General features: G+C 39.9%; 1 protein-coding gene across 1 annotated transcript in view; it reads right to left on the bottom strand.

The window, feature by feature from the left end:
• The window catches only part of aacs (acetoacetyl-CoA synthetase), a 151,302-nt gene that overhangs the window by 6,944 nt on the left and 126,482 nt on the right, over nucleotides 1–17,876 (bottom strand). The window contains exons 13-16 of the mRNA XM_041203593.1: nucleotides 5,787–5,900; nucleotides 4,754–4,879; nucleotides 3,290–3,359; nucleotides 1,321–1,379 (exon numbers count right to left, since the gene is read on the bottom strand). Of these exons, the coding sequence (XP_041059527.1) occupies nucleotides 1,321–1,379; nucleotides 3,290–3,359; nucleotides 4,754–4,879; nucleotides 5,787–5,900 (369 nt within the window). The remainder of the gene's footprint in view (nucleotides 1–1,320; nucleotides 1,380–3,289; nucleotides 3,360–4,753; nucleotides 4,880–5,786; nucleotides 5,901–17,876) is intronic.

A 17,876-nucleotide genomic window follows, 5' to 3' on the forward strand; every position in this document is an offset into this window, starting at 1 on the left:
AGAATTTCTGCAAACTATGCCAAGTCTCCCTCCATAATTTCAGTGGAAGAGTGTTGGAAACCCCAGAAAAAGTGTAAACAGGTATATATTGAATCTACAGCATTAGAAACAGGTCACTCAGCCCAACTGGTCCATGTCAGTGTTTAAACTCCATGTTAGCCTCCTCCCATTTTAGTGACCTCTTCCAGCCCTGCCCCTATATATCTCAATTACTGTTTCCCTCATGTATGTGGCCTTACCAACTTATGTTGCTGCTTTTAGCAATTTATGCATCTGTACTCAGATCCTGTACTCCACTCAGTTCCACATCTTCTAAGAAATGAGAAGCCTAATTATTCCCACTAACAATGGGTGATCTCACATTTTGCTATATTAAATCTTATGTGCCTTTTATCTTTCCAAACTGCAAGCCTATTTATGTTTTCCTGCATTTTGGGGCAGGCCTCCATAATCACTATCGCCCTGATTTGGCATCATCTGCAAACTGCAGATTCATGAGTATAAATCATTGATGAACAGCGGTGGTCCAAAAGACAGATCACTGCAGGGCACCATTTTTCACTTTGTCAGTCTGAGAAACTTCCCTTAAGTCCTACCTTTTGGTTTTTTGTACTTTCAATGCATTCTGCTCGCTGGACCCTGACTCCACACACCTTCATCAATCCCTTATATGGTACCTTTCCAAAGGCCTTCTGCTGATCCATGTATTCCATCCACTGCAATGTCCATTGCTACTTTTTGTTATTTCTTCAGAAAATTCAATAATGTTGGGTTCTAGTACAGAACAACTACTTCCCTACCGAAAGCCGTGCTTCTTTTTTAAATTTTATTCTCCATTTTAGATGTTTTAGTTAATAATGAAATAAGAAAGCTTCTGCTATCTTTCCCAACACTAACATTAAGCTTTGAAATAAATGGAAATGAAAATTGGGCAGTCTCTGTAACACATAACCAATCTGCAGTGCCAGTTTTATACCTGGCAGAAAATCTATCCAATCACCTTGCCAAGGGTTTCAAACCATTTTCCCTTCTGGACTGCCTATCTTAGCCCATTGCAGATGACAAGGGTAATAGCACTTTTCAACTGAAGTAGAATTTTAATAACAAAGGAAACAAAACTTTACTTTTCAATCCCATTCTTCTAACCATGTGTGAAAAAGCAGCAACTTGGAACTGAATAATCAGAGGCTAACATACCCATTAACTGCTGGACTGGTAACATTTCTCCAAATGCTACCATTGTAAAGGAGATGCAAAAACAAATTACACAATGGTAATTATAGGAAAACATTACATTAGATCACACACTTTAAACATTACCAATGTGGTAGATTTCAGAGCTTCCAAATCTCACTCCATTTGGATTCAAAGTGCCATCACTGCAAAAGGGAGAAATAGATTAGAGCAGTTCACCTTGAAAGCAAAACAAAAGACAAAATAAAAGCTACACCTGTAAGTTTTGTGGGATGGGCACAAATTACAAAATTACATATCATCACGGCTTTCTAGGCTATGTCAGTAGGACTGTTTCAGGTCAAGGATCCATCAAAGGCAAGTGATGGAATCAGGTAAAAAGAAATGGTTTATTTTAAAGTGGATCAGGGATTTGGAAATTTTCAGTTTATTACATCCACCAAAAGTTAATCCGTGGCAATTTTCTATCTGGTTTATACTCAAGAGTCCAACAGATTAGTTCATTATCAACTAAACTGAATACACACCCTTAAGGTATACAACAGAGTGCTGCATTTCTCAGTCCACTCACACAACAGTGAGATGTTGCTAAACTTGCCCAAGTCAGATCCAATCTTTGTTATTAAATCAAGCCAAGCTTAATATCATGGATTACTGGCATGTTAAGACCATCAGGCATGCAATGCTAAAGACACATGAAGAGTCCGTGTCAGTCCTTGCCCTGTAGTAGTTGATACCCAGTATGTATTTTGAAAGATGCTCACATATCAAGAAACTAAATGAACTAACAAAAAGTTAAAGTTTACCCTGATTGAAAGATCCTCTCACAAGCAGCCCAATATTTTATACATCAGCATCCAAGTTCAGGTAATTAAGTTAATTATTTGCTCCAGTTCTTAAGTCAATGGCTCTCATCTTTGGCTTAAAAATGTGTGACCGTACTCATAGAAGTTAGCTAGTATGTATAAATTATATTGTGCTGCGTGTCATGCTAAGAAAAAAGTTGTCAGTTTGTGATGTAGTTCTAATTCAGATATAACCATAACCAAACATGCATGAAAAAGCGGTATACAAGGGATACTAAACATTATAGATGGGTAGTGATATTTCTTCTTCTGATGCTACATATCATGTGTGCCTAAGCAAGGATTATTTCCTAGCAGCTTAATACACAGCCATGTATAAACATGTGAAGATGTTGCAATTCCAGACAGTATGCAAATCAACAAATTGTTAAAATGTAATGTTATATTCATGTAACATTACAAATATGCTCCCAATCAAGCCAATTACACTTTTTTTGGTTGAAGTTCAATCAATGTTTTTTGCCAAGTTCAGGTAAGAATGCAGAAGACAGAGGCTAACACACAGGAAGAACAGGAGGGGGAGGAAAATCTGCAAGCATAGCCTGCAGAGAAAATGATTCATATTGATATAAATCAGACAATCCAACCAAGCATCCAGGGCAGGATACAGTAGCTTTTACTCTGATGTGCCACTACCTGACAGCCTATACTGAATGGGTTAAAGTAATGGCTTTGGATTTGCAAAAAAATACATTCTTTCACAAATTTCTAGCTATAGAATAAATAGGAACTTAAAATGTTATCCTGATTTATGTATATCTATTTCCCCCAAACTTCAAGTCTTTTGAAGTGTCATTCATACATTTATGGCAGAGAATGCTATCCATAAACCTGACTATAACAGTGAACATTTTATAAATCAACTGTTTCCAACTGTTAATAAGTCACAATAAATATCAGATGCTCCAGAAAATGATTAAAAGACTAAGTAGAAGGAATTATTTTGCATTTAGTGTACATTTTTAATAAAAATCAATCTATAGTGAACATCCAAATGTACACAGTTCTCTAATTAGGAGAGGACTATCCAAATAAAACTTCAATTCTTATTAAAGGAACAGAAAAGCAGGCATTCACATGCAAACTTTGCTCCCCATAATAATTAGATGGAAACTTTTTTCTGATGCAGGCACATCTTGATACAGTTTCTCAAAACTTGAGCACTTGAGTTATAGTAATGTCAGGGATTAAGAAAATCCAAACAACTGATCTTAATTTCTCAAACCTACCTTCGACCGAGCATTACAATTCCTCCGGTTTTTGGATTTATCTTAGCGTAGTCACCATGGGCCCAAACACCTAAGTACAAACATGAATGACAGTTACTACAGCAACTCTAGCAGTTCAAGCATTTCTCAATATAATGATCATACAGCTGTGGCAACAAATTACTGAAATGTATTATTGTCCTAAATCTATCATTCCAAAAGAATGTAATGTCTGAAGTTACGTACATTCACCTTTTCCTGTCCAAACTAATTGAAAAGGGATCAACATCTGGCTATTTTCTTCTTTTCAAAAATATAACATCACACCTCTACATCACTTTGAATATGCATCTCTAAATGGTGTTGCATTATGCCACCAATTAAGCTTGCCTGGGCAAACAGAGTTTAGATTTAGTGAAAGCATCAATGATGTTTTTGACACCTTATGAAGATCACTGGCTGTCAAGAGTGTTAAACCTCATTTAGGGAGGCAGTCTGTGCTGCAGATGAGAAAAATGCCACAATAAGCCATTCACAAGCTTTGCTATGGTCTCAGTATGATATTTTAAATTGATGATGTTTCAAATGAAAAAGATGCCACAACTGTACTTGTGTACAGCAGCATGGTCGTATGCATCAAATAACACTCCCACAGCTAATAAGTGTTTTGTTCGCTGGGGAGAGCTGTAGATGTCTTAATTTACTTGTTAATAAAAATTGAGGTTTATAATAAGAACAACCAACACTTGAAATGTATCATTGCTCAGCATGTGATTATACTGGTTCCATTTACAAATTTACAATATTCAACTGGCATTTTATCTACTTTATAATCAACAGTGGGACTGAATTCATATTTAGCAAAATGTCAGCAGGCATGCTCCATAAATCCTCAACGCTTGTAATTCTAATGACCCTTCTAATTGATTACACTATTATAGGCAAGATAATAAGTGGTTGTTTCAAGTCTTGTAGAAATGGACCAAAAAGATTATTCTCATTTAGCAAATAAAAAGTTATCTTCACCACTTGTAGCAACAGTGACTTAGCAACTCAGAGAAACTGCAGAAGAGAAGTCAATTTTGAGGTCATAGGATAGACCAAGGGTTACGTGAGAATGTGACACTACAAAGCTTTCAGTCCTTTTGTTTACATTAAAGTTGAACTGGAGTCAAACGAACAAATGGTTCACTCAAGCTAATTTGGTTTACCTACTATGACTTTAAAATTTGGCTAAAATGTCAGAATTATAAAGCCTCCAATTCATAATCCAAGTTCAACATTCGCTTGATCTTAAGGCATCAAACAGTAGACTAAAATGCTCTAATCTTGAGGCTATGTGAACCCACCAAAAATAGTAGTGAGCTTGAACTTATACCATGCCTTTCAGGACCTCAAGACACTCCAAATCGCTTCACAACCAGTAGGAAGTATAGTCACAGTTATAGTGCAGAGAAAGGTGAACTGAAAATATTGTGCTCATACCTGGAAATTTAGCAAAGTAGGCCTTGTGGTACTTGCTGCCACTTTCATCATTCCAGAAATGTGTAGGTTGACATGGAATGGGTTTGGTACACACCAGCTCTCCACTTTCTCCCCACAGAACTTGCCCTATGAACAAAAGAAAACACAATACAATATTTTTTTCCTGTAAAATTGTCAGTCCAGGACATCTGCAAAAGACATCAACAAATTTCACACAGCACCGCTTGCTGTGGAACTTTATTCAAAACGATTAAATTGTTGTCTGGAACCGTGTGAAAGAAAGAAAGATTGCATTTGTATAGCACTTTTCACCACTCCCAGATGTCTCAAAGCGCTTTACAGCCGATTTTTGGAAGTTTGGTCACTGTTGTAATGCAGGAAATGCGGGAGCCAATATGTGCACAGCAAACTCCCACAAATAGCAATGTAATAATGAGCAGGTAATCTGTTTTTATGATGTTAATTGAGGGATAAATATTGGCCAGGGCACCAAGGATAACTGCCCTCCTCTTCATCGAAATAGTGCTGTGGGACCTTTTAAATTCACCCGAGCAAGCAGACAGCACCCTCCATAAATGCAACATTCCATCAGTGCTGCACTGGAGCGTCTGCCTTGATTTCTGTAGTCAAGCCCTGAAGTGGGACTTGAACCGGGATCCATTTGACACAGAGACAAGGATTCCACCCACTGAGCCATGGCTGACACTGTGGCTCAACATAGACTTCTATATAAAGCCAATGTTACTGAAGGATGCATTCTGGTCCAAGACATCTGAGACTTTCCTATTTGTGCCCTTGTGCAATTTCATCAAATTTTTCTATGGTCCCTACAGCCATCAATCTCAAATTCAGGGGCATACCTTTTAGTTACCGTCACTTGTGACTGGATTGTTATGCCATTTGACTTTGTCTCAGCTCTTACATCATCTAAATTGATAATTGTGCGTGTACAGCATATTAATATGAAAGGAGCAGATGATGGGAACAAAAGTTGGAATAGATCATAAAGTAAGAGCTAAGTTATAGCACTAACTTTCTTCGTTCCAAATTTCCACAGCCATCCCTAGGTTCCTTGCTTGTATCTCTCCTCTGTAGATTGGGATGGTGAAGTTCTGACCCATGAAACATGAAATGATGTCTGTACCACCTGCAGTAAACGGGAAGAGAATGAATTTACTATTTTTAGCTTTGCCCCTCAAAGGGTCACAACAGTTGTAAAAACTCAAACCACTTTTCTTCAGATAGGAATTGAGCAAGTGATTAGGAACACAAATGGAATGTTGTCGTTTATTGCAAATGGAATGGAACATAAAAGTAGGGATATTTTGCTACAGTTGTACAGGGCATTGGTGAGACCACACCTATGAGTACAGTGTACAGTTTTGCTCTCTTTATTTAAGAAAGGACATAAATGCATAAGCAGTTCAGAGAAGGTTCGCTCGACTGATACCTGGGATGGTGAGGGAGTCAATTATCTTATGAAGAAAGGTTACACTGGTCGGGCCTGTATCCATTGGAGTTTAGAAAACTGAGAGGTGATCTTATCGAAACACATAACATCCTGAGGGGACTTGAAGGGTGGATACTGAAAGGCTGCTTTACCAAAAACATGCAAAGGAACTCAGTGGATAGCCTCGGTCTCTGGACACATATATGCAAATGTTCCTGCCTTCAAAATTTCTGACACACTCTTGAATAAAGATATTATGTATTTAATTTAATCCTTCTAGTAAATGGCGAGGAAATGAAAGTTTACCAGGGTAATTAATGCAATTGTCACTTCCCCTTTTCAACCACAATGGTGAGCATTTTCAATGCTTGTAGACAAACTGAGCGAGCACACCTGGTACTATGTGCACAATGGCACCACACAGTGGTATACAACTGCAGCAACTATGCCCTAGTCACCATTCTTCCCCTGCCACACATTTTACGAGGCAAGTTGATGGGCTCTATGGGAGGGTAAAAAAAAATATTTTCCATCTCAAGGTTATATGCGAGACATTATAAATTTTGCAGTAATATCGTTCACTGAAAACCGTGAAGCAGTATAGTCATTACGCTCAACAGAAACATCTATAATGGGCATAATAATGTCTCCAAACTGAAAATTAGAGAGGAGAAACGGCTGTTTGGAAATTAACTTCTTGTTTTGAGGAAATAAACTTGCTCAAACATATTGTAGGTAATAGAGTACGGTGACCATATAAATGAATTGTCTCTACACGCAGTGATCAGCGAGTTGAGTTTCCTGCATTTTTATACCTTTTGGGAGTAAGCCTTCAAGCTGTTATTTATTATCAGTCAAAATCTATTAATTCCTACTCTATTCAGCCAAACAAGTACAATATTTTTAGCATATTACAATTTAGGTTTTATGTGCATTCTGTCCTTCACACTTTTAAATCTTATTGTGGTATGGAGGAAGATCGAAGGGTGCTGTAATCAAGAAAACTGTTGAACTATCCATCATTGCAAGAACAAATCAAATGCTCTACTACACACCACAAGGTAAAGTTAAGCAAATAAATAACCAGCTATGGTCTGATTTGGCCTGGCTATTAGTTTCCAGTGTGACACAACTATTCAAATATTTGGATTGACAGAGAATGCATCACATTTTAATAAGGTACAATTTATTTTTTGATGGAACTGGGACTGAGGAGTGTTCCATCAGCTTTGTGCTATGGAGGTCTCATTCAGATTGCACAATGACGCCCGAGGTAGATGCAGTGCCACAGTGCGTAGAACTGCCACTATCAGCAGCACATCTATTATTACATCTCTGTTGAATTTACTTAATTAATCTTGCTGGTCCCCAAGTAGGTTTTGAAATACTGTGCAGCAGCAACCAACTGATTGTGAAAACCAGCATAATAGAAGATAGCAATTGTCAGGGATATCAAAATGATCAAATCGTAGTCAATGTGGCTTCTGCCTTCAATACGCCTTCAGATGAATTATGTTTTGCATGCCACAATGTAAAAGGTAAATTAATTTTCCCAATACATCTACAATATCCATTGTAATGCTTGAACACCCATTTCCTAATAAGGAAAAAAAAAGTCATGCAGTAATTTTGTATACCGTCATCCCTGGGGAAACTATTATTTCTCTGAGGTAAGCAAATTATTGCAAACATGATTAGCACAAATTATAAAAACAATTGTAAGCATGCCAAAAAAACAACCATTTATCAGTGTATTGAAAATGCATTAATTACCCCACAAAGGAATTCACTAGCTCACATAACTGGAAAGGCCATGCTTCGGTACAGCAACTCAAACAACGCATCCCAAATAGCCTATATGATTAATTTAATTTGCCTCAGAAAATCACATGAAGCAATGTTCCAGTACTGTTAGCTGCTTTGCATTCATTTAATTATAGAACATTGTCAAGTGATATCATAAATCATTTAAGTTCCGAAAAAAAAGCATTGATTTAGTAGTGTAATTTACTACTCTGAATTTATAGGGACCAACCTATTACCAGGAGGTGGAGATCAGCCATGACAGAAGGTGATTAAAGTTAACAGCAGAAAATGAAATGAGTTTTCAGGAGATTTAGCCACGTACCAGTTGATTCATCTTGCAGCTTTGAGGGGGCCTGGCTTGTCTGAGCGGTTAAGTAAGCTCTTCTAACAGGTAAAAGATTTTATTTTGTTCCATTTAAATCGCTCATCCCCTATGTTTTTCCATTCCTTATCACATCCCTATTTGTGACTGTAAGGATTAACTAGACCTGGATTCTTCAGTAAATTTTCAGTTCAGGGCTCAACCATGTCAATGCGGGAGACACCATTTTGTAGGAATGGTAATTTTCTCCAGGCAGTAAAACAGTCCATTTTGCAGCCTTGTTAAAATTTACAAAGCCCACCCTATATAACTTGGCAGGTTGGATTGCCAGCTATAGAGGCAATTAACCCATGACCCACATTTCTGTGGCTCAGGAATTCTTTACTCCTTTTCATTGACAAAACAGTACTTAAACCTGGCAATACAGCAGGCTTAACCATGCATACTCTAAGTGTTAAATGAACGGTCAAAATCCTACAACAAAAAAAATAAAAATATTACCCTATGCTTTGGTTGGTGATGCTAATTTTTTTCTGCCAACTCGTTGTGTAAAGTGTAATCAGTGAACTGTAATAGCAGAAATCTGGTCAACATTTTACACAGAATTGCTCGGAATAGTAAATATAAAGTCAAAGTGGGCAGATAAAGCATTAGAGCCTGAGTAGAAGTAGGCAGTCTTTAAGATCGAGTGCAAAATGTGCCAGAAATAACGTGAAATAGAAACAGAAAATGCTGGAAAGACTCAGCAGATCAGGCAGCATCTGTGGAGAGAGAAACAGAGTTAACATTTCAGGTGTGTGACCTTTCACCAGAACGAGGAAAATTAGAGATGTAACAGCTTTTGAACAAGGGGTGGTGGGACAAGGGCAAAGGGAAGGTCTGTGATAGGGTAAAAGGAGGAAATGACAGAAGAGTTGGGGCAGAATTTTGCCCTGGGTGAGCGTGCGAGCCCCACTGGCTCAGTGGCGGGCGGACATCCGACCCCCGCCACCGAAACGGGGCCCGCCGCCATTTTGGGCCAATGCGGGCCCGACAAGAAGCGCTATGCCCTTCCTGTGTGATGGAGGGGGGGAGGGATTCCCCATCTGTCAAAGAGCGCTCTTTCGCGCATGCACATGAAAGAGCGCACATCTCCCTGAGACTAAGTACTGTACAATGTCACACGAGATGGGACATGTTAATAAAAAAAGGACATAAACTTTATTGCACTTTTTAAAAACAGACATGAAACCTCATCCCGCCAGTGGATGAGGTTTCATGTATTATCAGGAGCCCACTGGGGCTCCTGGCCTACCCGCCAGCCTTAGGGTTGGCTGGGCAGGTCTTTAACTATCTTAATTAGCCTGTCAATGGCCTCAATTGGCCATTGACAGGTCGGCGGGTGGACAGCTGATTTCGCTGTCCACCCGCCTTCCTAAAAATTTAAAGGGACCAGGATGACGTTGGGGGTTCCTCCCGATGTCATCCTGCGTCATTTTCCCATTGCCAAGCGGGCCCCGCCCCCAAATCGCCGACAGGAAAATTCAGGTCTTAGTCTTACAGAGCCAAAGGGAGTGGTGATGAGGCAAGAAGAGAAACAAAGAAGCAAAATATGTGCCTAGGGCAGGTATGCTGCGGTCCCCTGTCTACTGCACTCTTTCAGTGAAGCTCAACTTGAAGCATGAGTACAACGCCTCAAGTTCAATTTTGATATTTTACAGCCTTCTAGGCTCAACATTGAGTTCAACAATTTCAGACCATAATCTTTGCCCCATTTTTGTTTCCTTTTCTTTGCATGTTGAGGTTTTGCTTTCAGAGAGCAGCATACCTGCTCGAGGCACATCTTTTGTTTCTTTGTTTCTCTTCTTGCCCCATCACCACCACCTTTGGTCCTGGACAGCTTTCCTTCTGTCCTTCAATTTCTCCCGTCTTTCACTCTATCACAGACCCTCCTCTTGTCCTTGTCTCATCCACCCCTTGCTCAAAGCCTATTACATTTCTAACTTTGTTCAGTGTTATGATCCTAGCTGAGGTTACCCCTGGACAAGCCTGATCCCAGAGTGGAACCCAGCTTGATAGATCCTAACTTTTAATTTGTTTAGGTACGTGGAGAGGGGCAACTGAACAGAGACACCAGATTCAGCTAATGAACTTTTAACAAAAGCATAAAACATTTATTAAACAAGATGAACTATATCACATTACTCCTTCACCCATAACTATGGCTTTATAGATATATACAGATTTGTAAGGGTAACACAAGTTACAAAAGCTATCTTATACGCTAATGTCCATAATAAGTACACAGTCTACTTATACCTATGGCGACCTATAGTCAGACACACCTCACCCCCGAACCAAGTAACAGATACCAGCTTAATCAGATGCTATGGATCTCTCCTCAACTCTCCCCAGACGCTTGTCACACCATGAGCCAACCAGTCTCACTGAATTCCGTCTTTCACACAAGGGTTTCCAGACTCCACTCTCCAAGACCTTGCCTTGGAATCTTCTCCCAAACTGACACTTTCTCTCAGGTGCCTTCCGCAAGGGTTCACCTCCAGGGTTCCCAACACTCCTTCTGATGTTCCTCTTCCCTGGGCCACCACATGCATTCAAGCTGTCTTCTGTGCACTCTCTCTCACTGACTCAGCTGTCAACAGTACACCACTGCGTCACATGCCCATAGCAAAGAGCTACAGAGCTTCAGCCATCTCTTTGAACCTTCTTGCCTCCTGCAAGCTGTTCTCACTTTAAATATGCTTTCTGCAGCTTTTGTCTTTTTAAATCTGAAACTTAGAGCATTTCTCTCTGCTCCTCATTCTTAACAGGACCTTTTCCAGGTTCCTGTCCTTCCTTTTCACTAGAGACTTTCTGCTGTTCCACTGCCCTGGATTCTTGGGTCTTTTCTATAGCTTGGGACAGGCTATCTGTCCCCTTCTAGCTCCAGTCTCTCTCTGGCAGCTACTTTCAACCAATTTTAGCATGCAGCTGGCTATCTGCTTTTGTTTGACAGCTGTCTTCCAAATCAGCTGAACTTCAACAGCTTCCAAATCAAACTGCTGTATTCTTCTAGTGTGTGTGTGTGTCTGTGGGAGGGACCTGCCTCTCTGGCCCCCTATTGCTAGGCAACAATCCAATTCTTCTACCCTTGTTTGTTTAGCTTCTCTTTCAGAGTCATAAAACTCCTCATTAGAAATGTAAGTAGTTTCTTAAAATGAAACTAAAACGCCATTTGACATTTCTTAACACACACATACAGAAATACAAATCAAACTTAAACTTTAAAGCTAAAACTTATTCCTAACACTTACATTATAACCTACTTAAACAGTTTCTATTTCCTAACATTCAGTTCTGATGAAAGGTCATAGGCCTGAAACTTTAACTCTGTTTCACTCTCCACAGGTTTCCAGCATTTCTGTTTTTATTTCAAATTCCAGCATCCACAATACTCTGATTTTCAATTTGTAAATAACATGGTTTGGCCTGAGACAGTGGACGAGGAGGAGGATGGAGTTGTTAGTAAGGCTGCAGTTTTACCGGTGTGGGAGGGAGTGGAAAGTCAATGGCTTCCCAATACTTAGCAGGAGGAAATTATGGTTTATCCAAAACTAGATGTCATTGGTCCCACAGAATGTCATTTGTGACAGTTTCTGCTTCTTAAATGAGCCCAATGTCTTGATATCAGCCATTATTCCAAGCAATCCATTTCAGCTTTTGATCACTTTGTATAAAGAAACACTTCCTGAAATCAGCTCTAAATTACCTGTCACAACTCGTGCCTCTTTCACAGTTGCCTGGGCATATCTGAACGTATTGTTTCTGGCTTGGTTTCACTGACCCATGAGAAATCTCAGACCTCTAAAAGAGGAGATGGCATTTTTTGAGGCTGATGAGCCCAGCTTATTAAACTGTTCACATGGCTTTTCTTTTGTACACTGCCCATCACCTTCTTTGCTCTCTACTGTATTGCCTTGAGGGCTTAAGTAGTCCTCTAATAATGCTATGGGGAGGATATGTCTGCAACACTCTTGGTATGGCCTAATAACAGCGTTATGCACTTGCAGCATGGTCACTGGAAACTGAAGCCCATTGGATTTGGCAACATAACCCAGCATCCCGTTTGTTCTATTGCGACTGTGCATTGCTTGGCAATAATGAGCAGCAAGTCTATCAACTCCCCCATGTGCCTCAGCTTTCTCCTTAGCAGGTTCAGTGCTGTCATTAGAGAACAAATGTGTCCTACTTAATTTCCACTGGGCTGTTCAATACCAAATACACAGTACATTGCCTTATATTTGTCTGTATTGAACTTCATCCGGTATTAACCCAGCCAATTGCAAACCAGTTACAAAATCTCAGTTGTCTGCAGCCACCCCCACCCACACAACCACATCAAGCTTCCTGTGCTCTGTGAATTAACCAATTTGCAAGGAGATGCCAGCACACTTAAACATGTCAGGAACAGGAGTTATCTTTTGCTTTTGGACTATTTTCGCCAGTCATTATCTCATTCCACATTGGCCATTTCAACCTAGCTACCCTCTGCTTGTTTCCCTTTTTAAGAGTTACTAATGCACATTAATGGATTACCTTGATACACATTGACTTTTGTTTGTAAAGGAGTCATTTGTTGATATTTTGCAAAAGAGCTTTTGGAAGCCTAGATATATGTCATATGGCATTTTGCCAATAATTAGGGACGTTGACTTCTAAAACAAATTTTAAAGTTAAATCAGATCAAGCTCTTTCTAAAATTATGTTGACTGACACTCATGGGTTCTTTTTATATTAAGAAAGGCCTTGCATTAGCATACTGCCTTCCACAGTCTTGGGGTGTCCCAAATGTAGTCACGATTACAATGTAGGAAACACTGGCAACAAATTTGTGCAGGGAAAAGTTCCACAAACACAATGAGATAATGGCAAGATAATCAGATATTGGTTGAGGGAAAATGTTGGCCAGGTCACCTGGCCAAGACCTCTACTGCACCTCTTCGAATAGTGCCATGGGATCTTTTACATTTACCCGACATGACCTCAGCTTAACATCTCATGTGAAACGTTACACCTCCCACAGTGCAGCTGTCCCTCAGCAAAGCCTGGACTAGGTGCTCAAGTTTCTGGAATGGGACTTAAACCCACAACCTTACAGCCTCAATATCAGAGAACTACAATGAAGGCTAACAATTATAGGCACTTAAATTTTTTTAGCTTTGATTTCATTAGTTTTATGATTAGCTGCAGTATAATTGCAAAGTATGGACAGAACCATTTTAACTTTTGTTCACTATATTTGCCTAGTTTCAGTCTACAAGAACCTCAGTCAAAATGATTATCAGTGCTCTATAAATCTTGTCCTGTTTTTTTAAAAACATACCCTATAGTATAGTATATCAATGCCTGGAGATTTATTGGTTTTCAGCTTATCTCAAACCTCTGTTCACTAATGCAAAGTCAGCACACATGATAACCGTTTATTGGTATATCGTTAGCGACCTCCCTATTTAAATAAAAAATTTGCGAGAAACTGTCATTTAGTCCATTAACTGAGCTATTCATCATCCTCATGTTACATTCCATATAAGCCCTTTGATTTTTGACTTTCCCTTGCTATTGTATTGGAAACATGTTTTACATTGGCAGGATATGCATATCTCTCTGCCCGTTTGCCCTCAGAGTCCCCAATTCTCTCTTGGCTTGCTTTTTATAACCTTGTGCACTGGTCACTCTTTATTTTCCCTGCAAGCTTTCCAAACCTTATTTCCTTAATTTCCCTTTCCATTTTTCTGCCTTTTCTATATTAAGCATTTTTATTTACCTTGAAGCACTTAGATGTGCAATTGTCCTGAATGTGCAGCATATTACTCTAGCAGCATGTCAATTTATCCTGAACATTTCAAGATTTCCATCAACTAGTAATGTACACAATCCATGCAAACTGTAAGCCTGTCAGTATCTGTAGAGAGACATGGGCTAACGGTTTGGGTGTAGGCACTTTGACAGAGTCAAGGTCAAGTGAACCCTTGATCTGAAGGGTGAACAACCAAAACCTTTCTTTTCTCTTCCCCACCTTGTGCTCCTCTGCCCATGCACTCTGTTCTTCTGCCCCATTCTGCTCTTTCACATGTGAGCCACACTTATTTGAACACCTCTGTCTTATGTTTCCCCTCGTCTTCTTTCCATCTAAGAGCTCCATATATTTAAATAGCTAGATGTATATCATATAGATAGATATTATATAACTCAAATCCATATATCCATATTCCCATGTATTATATTTGCTTGGAATTCCTTCTCTTGTCAGTGTTTAAAGAATTTATGTAAAATGAAAGAAAATTATAGATTTTCAACCAAGAAACAAAATTGTGAATTTAACAAAGGGACCTAAATAGTATAGGTTTCTTAAATACTCAGATTTATCATATCCTTTAGAAAAATAATTCACACAATTGTCTCTACCATCTATTTCAGCTGCACACCCTTTTCCAACAACTCGTAAGTTAATAGGAAATCTGCCGTAAACAGATGAGTTTATTCTACATATGACATAATTTTACATTTGAGGATAATACCAAATCCAGGTGCTTTAAGATGACTATTTTCATATTCAGAATTGATAAAAAGGGATTTATTTTAAACAAAAGAAGACTGGCTGTCAGAAATTCCAAAAAGATGTAAATAAAAATCTAAGTTACATATCTAATACACAAAGAGATTAACCATAATTGGATTAAGAATACATACGCACATGCTAGTACAACATGGAGGATATCATTTGACCTACTGAACAGTAACTAGAAAATAGCAATTACCATTAATGCTAGATCTAGATCCAGCCTTCAGATGTAATTTTTCAAGCTTCAGTAAACTCTGATGATCTGGCAGAGTTTTGGGATGGCTTGATTAAGTACCAGCAATCCTGATGCGAATAACAACTGAAGCATAATTTTTCGTATGGTTTCATTAAAAATACCTCACAAGTCAACCGTTTCCGAATTCACGTTTTGCAGATGCTCCCTACAGACAAATTATCATGTACCAAAGCGGCATGCAAAATGCATAGACACACAAAAATATTTTGTTTTACTTTGTTAACTGGAATATCGCAGATGTGGAAACCCAGGCCAAAGCCAAGCCAAGTACTGAGAAATTCACATGGTTAGAGTTTCTGTTTGTAGCTGAAGTGCACATTCTCTCCCCACAGCAAAATATTACACTTAATTCCGCAGAATTTGCTGTAAATTGACTTGGAATTAAGTCTTAGGGACACCCTCAAAAGTGCACAATAGATAATGCTTGAAATCAACCAGATAAAAATTGCATTGTTTCAGTAGAAGCAAGTTTCCCAACAATTGCCCAGTTATGACTTTCTAAGACATTGGCTTACAGGGGCAGAGTGGGAAGAATCCTAGCTTCCAGTACTGTGAATCTGTCTGACTTGGGCACTGGACTAGCAACTCTGGCACAAGCAGTTGACTCAGTTCCATCCTTCCATCACCAGTCATGTCAACTTGGAGCCAACTCAACTTTGAAGAGACTCTGCTTACTTCATTTCCCACCTCCCTCAAGGTGATAGACACCAGTTGGTGATTAGATGACAACTGAGGCTGCACTTTCTCTAGACAGGCAATATTGCCAGGAAGTCTTTCCATGTGACATGATGAGCAGCACGGCACATCAAAAAGAGTCAGTGCATTATAAAAAATTACCTCCAGATCACATCATGGACACACAACATATAACAGTAAATGGAGATTCCTCCAGTAGAGCTACAGATTTACAGCAGCATAAGATCTGTAATCCAATCATGGAAGGTATAAAATCCTGAATGTATCAGCCTATGGTTTAATACCCATCCTTCAGAGTAACACAGTTGCTAAAGGTTCAGTTGGCTCATTAGCAAAATGGCAGATATCTGCCTTCAGAATGGCCTACACAAGACAGCTTATGATGTGCCAACCACCTTTATGTCACTCAATGTCAATGCACATTATCTACTCACGAGAGGCTTTGGAGCTAGGAGATATGCACATTGAGAGGCCGATCACTCCTTTCAATGTACTGAGCAGGTCAGGGTAGCCCTAGAGCCTGGCCTCGCTGCAACAGTTGCTCTTTTTGTCACAAACCCATCCGTCAGTTTGGTTTGCTCACTGTCTGGAGGAAGTTCTTGCATTGTATGCCTGCAAGTTCCAAACGGTGCAGCAGATCTTGTATGCCACATACATAAACTGTATTCAAACTTCACTGTCATTAAACAATATTTAGAAAGATTCAAATGTGCATGAGAGTAGAAATAATCAGAATGTGCAGTCATCATCTGAGAAAGACAAAATAGATTTAGAAAGCATGGATTCAGAATTACACATTTTTCTCTGGTCTGGTGTGCATTTTCATCAATACGAAGCCAGTGACTGTAACCAATTGTACCTCCCCTGGACCCATTCTCATGTTTGTGTATTTATCTCACTTTCTTATCCTTTTGCCTTGCCCCATCATCACTTTTGTCATATAATCCTGCTTTTCACCTGATCGCAGATTCTTCCCTTTTGTACCCTTACTGTCCCCCATTTTCCTTGCATTTGGCTTGCTTAAAGGCCGTTCATTAGCAACATGTTCAGTTCTGAAGAAAGGTCTGCAACCTGAAATGTTAGCTTGGTTTCTCTCTCCACAGATGCTGCCTGACCATATCTGTTGTTTTTATTTCAGATTTCCAGCATCCACATCGCTTTGCTGTGGGCGTTGCTGGCTAGGCCAGCATTTATTACCCATCCCTAACTGCCGTTGTTCAGAGGGCATTTAAGAGTCAACCACATTGCTGTGGGTCTGGAGTCACATATGGGCCAGACAAGGTAGATTTCCTTCCCTTAGTGAACCAGTTGTCAATGGTATCATGGTCATCATCAGACTGTTAATTCCAGGGGCTGAATTTTTTGCCTGTAGGGCAGGCGGACCCGACCCAATCTCCGGTGCGCGGGGAGCCGATCCCCGCTGGAGAAGCAGGCCCCGCCGCCATTTTAAGTGGGCGGGCCAATTAAAGCCCGCCCAGCGTGATGTCCAACAGGCAGGAGGGGAGGCAATTCCCCAAATGAGAGAGTGCACTCTTTCGCGCATGCGCATGAAAGAGCGCACATCTCCCTGAGGCTGACAGGTCGGTGGGCGGATAGCTGATCGTGCTGTGCTCCCCCGCCTTCCTGAAAATTTTAATGGGGCGGGATGACATTGGGAGAAACCCCCCCCGATGTCATCCCGTGTCGGTAGGCTGGCTCCGCCCCCTGCTCGCCAACGGAAAAATTCAGCACCAGGTTTGTGTTGAATTCAAATTTCATCATCTGCCGTGGGGAATTTGAACCCAGGTCCCTGGAGCAAATTATCCTGGGTTTCTGGATTACTAGTCCAGTGGCAATACCACTCTGCCACCACCTCCCCTTCGTTCCAGAATTTTCTAGATTCAGTTCAAATAGTCAAAAGCTTCCAAAGGAAGGCACCTGTTTTGAATTACTAATATTCAGCCATTAGTCATTCCCTGCAGACAAATAAATGGCTTACTTGAAACCACTATC

The sequence above is a fragment of the Carcharodon carcharias genome, chromosome 13 (genome assembly GCF_017639515.1).
Source record: "Carcharodon carcharias isolate sCarCar2 chromosome 13, sCarCar2.pri, whole genome shotgun sequence".
Lineage (NCBI taxonomy): Eukaryota > Metazoa > Chordata > Chondrichthyes > Lamniformes > Lamnidae > Carcharodon > Carcharodon carcharias.